General features: G+C 39.9%; 1 protein-coding gene across 1 annotated transcript in view; it reads left to right on the forward strand.

Annotated features, from left to right (window-relative positions):
• The first annotated feature begins 1279 nt into the window (after window positions 1-1279).
• The window catches only part of LOC110092500 (mitogen-activated protein kinase 5), a 19280-nt gene continuing 15776 nt past the window's right edge, over window positions 1280-4783 (forward strand). Inside the window, exons 1-2 of the mRNA XM_020817072.2 lie at window positions 1280-1666; window positions 1804-1933. Coding sequence (XP_020672731.1) covers window positions 1515-1666; window positions 1804-1933 — 282 coding nt within the window. The 5' untranslated portion in view covers window positions 1280-1514. The remainder of the gene's footprint in view (window positions 1667-1803; window positions 1934-4783) is intronic.

Raw genomic sequence — 4783 nt, forward strand, 5'->3', positions numbered from 1 at the left:
GTTGGACCACCGCCAGGCTGCCTACCGTCACTAGACCACCGCCCATCCATTGACAGCTGCTAGACCACCGCCAGACCTCCGACCGACAACCACTGTCAGACCTCCACCAGACTATAGTAGGACCATTTCCAGACCGCCGACCCCACCGAACTTCGACCGGCCGCCGATCGTCTCCAGACTGTTGTCAAACCATGGCACGAAAACCAACCACAGACGGGCTTCAATTTGACCATCGTCGAATCACCGCTCGACCATCAACCATCTCCAGACATCCATCCGATCGCCGATTGTTGTCGGACTCCCACCCAAACATCATTGAACCACCGCCCAACCATCAACCGCTGTCGAACTTTCTACCGACCATCGTTGGACTTTCGTCTTATTGCAGTCATTACAAGCTCCAAAGTACCAATACGAAGTTCGACAAACTCTCCAAACTATTGTAATTTCATTATCTCTAAATTAAGAGACGGGTTAAGCTTTGTAACTCACTCAAGTATAGTATAATCTTCTCACCTAGACAAGGCCCCGTGTTTCTTCCCTTTTCGGGTTTTCCATATAGTAAGTTATGGTGTTTTCTCGCTCTCTCAACTATCTAATTGTGTGCTGGGAATCCGTGCATCATAAGGACGATAAATTCTCATTTTACCGCCCACAAATACATTAGTGCGCAACAAATGTAGAGCTCTTCGTCTATACATATACTAAAAATTAATTATTTTAAGCTTAAATAAAACTTCAGTCAAAATCAAAGTTTCTAATTGCCACCTCATTTCTTATCTTTTGGCGAGAGGATTAAGGCTTTGTTTGTTTGAGCGTTTTTTTGCCTTTTCCATTTGGAAACGGAGGATTTTCTATTATTTTTTGTGTTGTTTGGTTCGTCAAATCACGTTCCCAATAACTCCATTTTTTCATTTTTCTGCAATTTTGAGAAGCTTTTTATATATGCTTCTCCGTTAGAAAATTCTATTTTCAAAACTAATATTTTTTTAAACTGCCTTTTGCAGAAGCACAAAGAAAAAACAAATGAAGCCTAAGATTTAGAAGACATCTTCCGTTTAAACCCAAGTTATCCGTGGGTGTTTTTCTTGGTGCAAATAAGCTTTCTTAATTTCCGTTAATGCTAACGGCCGAACCTCCATGGTACACGGCCGCCGTCGAACCGAGTAGAAAACAGTGACCGTTGAACGCATTATCAAATCCTGATCGTAGATATACGGCGGCGCTCATCTCCACCGTCTGAAATACCGGCGGCCGGCGGATCCTTCTCTTCTCCGCCATACGAACACGGTTGGAAAAAAATAAATTCTTTCTCCGACACCAAACTTCTCTTTTCGAAGTCTTTTTCCATCTCTTCTTCTTCAAGAACTAGGATCTATATATAGATAGAAAAATAAATCAAGACCAGTTCGATTTGCTGAAAGGAAAGAATAAAATAGATCGAACAAGCGAGACAACTCTCCGCAGTTTTTTCCGTTCCCAAATCTTCTCCGAGATCTCCTGAGTCGAGGCAGATGGCCGGAGCTCCGGCGATGGATTTTCCGGCTGTTCTTACACACGGCGGCCGTTTTCTTCAGTACAACATATTTGGAAATCTCTTCGAGATCTCAGCCAAGTACCGCCCGCCCATTATGCCCATCGGAAGAGGGGCTTATGGGATCGTTTGGTAATCTCTCGTTCCCCTATCGTTTAGGTTTTTAATGCCCTCAATCTTTGTATTTTTTTATTGAGAAGTAGTCTTTTCAGCTCTTAATTTCTTGTTCTTGGTTCGCTTCTATTAATGTTTTATTTTCTTTTTTGCAGCTCGGTGATGAATTCCGAGAACGGAGAGATGGTTGCTATTAAGAAGATTGCGAATGCTTTTGACAATCATATGGATTCCAAGCGAACGTTAAGGGAAATTAAGCTTCTGAAGCATTTGGATCATGAAAATGTAAGAGATCACCCAAAACCTTTTTTTTGAATAGTAATTGGTGGAAGGCAGTAATAAAAGAAATAATTTTGCAATCTTTTGCCTTATTGATTATATGATTCCTTAATTTGAGAAGGTTTACTCAATCTAATGTATCTGACTAATGTTCCTCTTGTCCTTGTGCACTTGATTACTGTGTTTTCTTTGCTCTTCTAGTTTGTGTGTTTATGTGCTCCTGGTTAGGGTTTATTTCAGTTATCTGCACGTTTCTTGATTTTTGAAAGGTCTTTATGAGTTTATTCTGACGGTTACATTGTGTTACAATTTATAGTTTGGTTCTATGTCTATAGCTTATAAAAATGTTCTTGAATGTCTTTTTCATCATTCTCATTATATTTCTATACAATAAGAATGTTAAAGTTATGGAGCATAATTTTTAAACCATGAAAAAACATGCTACATAGATTTTATCCTGGGTTAATCTTTGCAATGAAGCTCCATGCGGGTGATAGAATAGGGGCGAGGAGCCCTTCTCCTGGGGTTTGGAGGCAGAGCCCGCAAAAGGTATCATATATATGTGCATTACTCCATAAAGGGTGTTTTGTGGATTTATTGTACTTATGATACCCTAAAATTCTTCTTTATAAAGAGAGTGGCATTATCTTTATATAGTATCTCATAATATAGGATTTTGATTCGCCACAATCATATCATAGTAAAATCTGTAGCAATTACAACATAACGTAGCCATTCAATTGGATGACCTTGTATCAAATTCTTGTGTATTTTTATGCATTGATATTATTTTCATTTTTTTGTTATTTCTCCCTCTTTTTGTTTGAATATATTGTTTTCTTTTCCAACTAAGAGTTCAATTGATTCATCTATTGACTACATTATCGCATACCCATCCTACACATGGAATATCCTTATTCCAACATCAAAGGATTATGTCTGTTCTTACTGCGAGGATGTGTTGATCTTTAGTGCGGATGTGTTGATCTATAGTGCAGATGACTTCTAGTTTTATTCAACCGCTTGCGGGGCTGTTTGAATGAGGGAATTACAATTAGTAGATGGTTCCTACCTTTTAAATTACATAAAAATTTAAATCATCTTTGAACCCTTTTGTGGGGCTTTTTGAAGAATTGGGACTGGCATGTGTGGTACTGAAATGTCTTATGAGTTTCTTTCTTATCAGAACCTACTGGTCTGATGTGGGGTCATGGATAGAGACAAAGCTAGTCAACTTTTTCTTTCTTGACAGGAGTGTGATACTCTACTCCACTTTCTTTTTATGGTATAAGCTGGTATCAAGTTCAGCTGTTTTGAGTAGAACCTTATGTAGCAACCTAGTTTGCTAATAGCTATGGAAGAGATAATCATATAAAGTTTGCTAGAAAGGGGATAAATAAAACAACCTTTCTTGAATTAAATAATCATACATATGAAAATATTTGACCACATATGAGTCATGCAAAATAAAATCGTGATGTCAAATTTAAAAAAAAAAAAATACAGCCAAAGAAATGCATAGGAAAACATGAAATCAAAATCATTCTAGAGCCACAATACATTAAGATCAAAAGTCGTATATGATGCTATGCAAACTAAGTTTTTAAAGCTAATGGTCACCTAGCATGTCTCTAATCAGCTTAATAAAAGTCTTTGAATAATTTTAACTACAAACTACTACAAAAGGTTTATTGGGTTAAACTGAATTGTATGACCATGATCACATCAATTATGTGTCTCACTTGATAGGTACCATTTGAATATTCCAAGCGATTCCTATCGAATCTTCGCTAATTCACCAATATTTCACTGTTTTCAATAGAAAACAACCGCCAATAATGGAAAAGCTGAGAGAAAAGAGAGAAAACTTTGGAAAAACAATAGCAAACAATTGTATTCCCTTAGTAATGATCAAAACCAAAGCAAGATACAATGTTCTTCAATTCGAGAGGAAGAACAACTCTCCAACAATCTCCGGCAACGCCAAGAGCCCAAGCAAGAAAACCTAGAACACAAAACTCTTTTCAAAATCAAGATGAAAACCTAATCCCCCATAACTCCCTATTAGTACAATCTAATTCAAATTAAAAGCAAAAGGACTTCTCTACCCCTCCTCCCTCCAAAAACACTTAAACCATGTTTGAATTGCAAGTGGACCCCACCCCTTGGCCCTTTCCCTCTTCCGCCTCCCCTCTGTTCCGTTTCCGCCTGGAGAAGACCCAGGCCGGCTGGGCCGGTCCAGGTTGGGCCGGTCCAGGCTGGACCGGCATAACATTACCCCCCTCCCAAAGTACCACCTTGTCCTCAAGGTGGAAGGCAGGAAACTGCTCTGCAATCCTCTCCAGTGGCTCCCATGTGGCCTCATAGTCTGGGAGGCCGCTCCACCTAATCTTTACTTCCTTTTCCCCCTTCTCATTGATGCACACTCCTTTTACCGCTATAGGCTCCAGTGTCACTTCCATGTCCTCCCTCAATGTGTTGGGCAGCTCTGGGCTTACTGCATGCTCCCCTACCACTTTCCTCAACTGTGAGACATAAAAAACGGGGTGTATTCTGGCTGTTGGAGGAAGCCTCAATCTATATGCCACCTCCCCGATTTTCTCCTCCACTTCAAAAGGGCCAAAATATCTCGCTGCGAGCTTCTCATTTCTCCTTTGGGCCATAGTCCTCTGTCGGTATGGTCGGAGCTTCAAATAGACCTTGTCCCCAACTCCAAACTGTATATCCCTCCTTTTGCTGTCCGCTTGCTTCTTCATAATCTGTTGGGCTCTGAGTAAATGCCTCTTGAGCTCTTCCAACACCTGATCTCTTTCCTTCAAATGCTGATCCACTGCAGATACTGGAGTACTCCTATGG

The sequence above is a fragment of the Dendrobium catenatum genome, unplaced genomic scaffold, assembly GCF_001605985.2.
Source record: "Dendrobium catenatum unplaced genomic scaffold, ASM160598v2 fragScaff_scaffold_9, whole genome shotgun sequence".
Taxonomy (NCBI): domain Eukaryota; kingdom Viridiplantae; phylum Streptophyta; class Magnoliopsida; order Asparagales; family Orchidaceae; genus Dendrobium; species Dendrobium catenatum.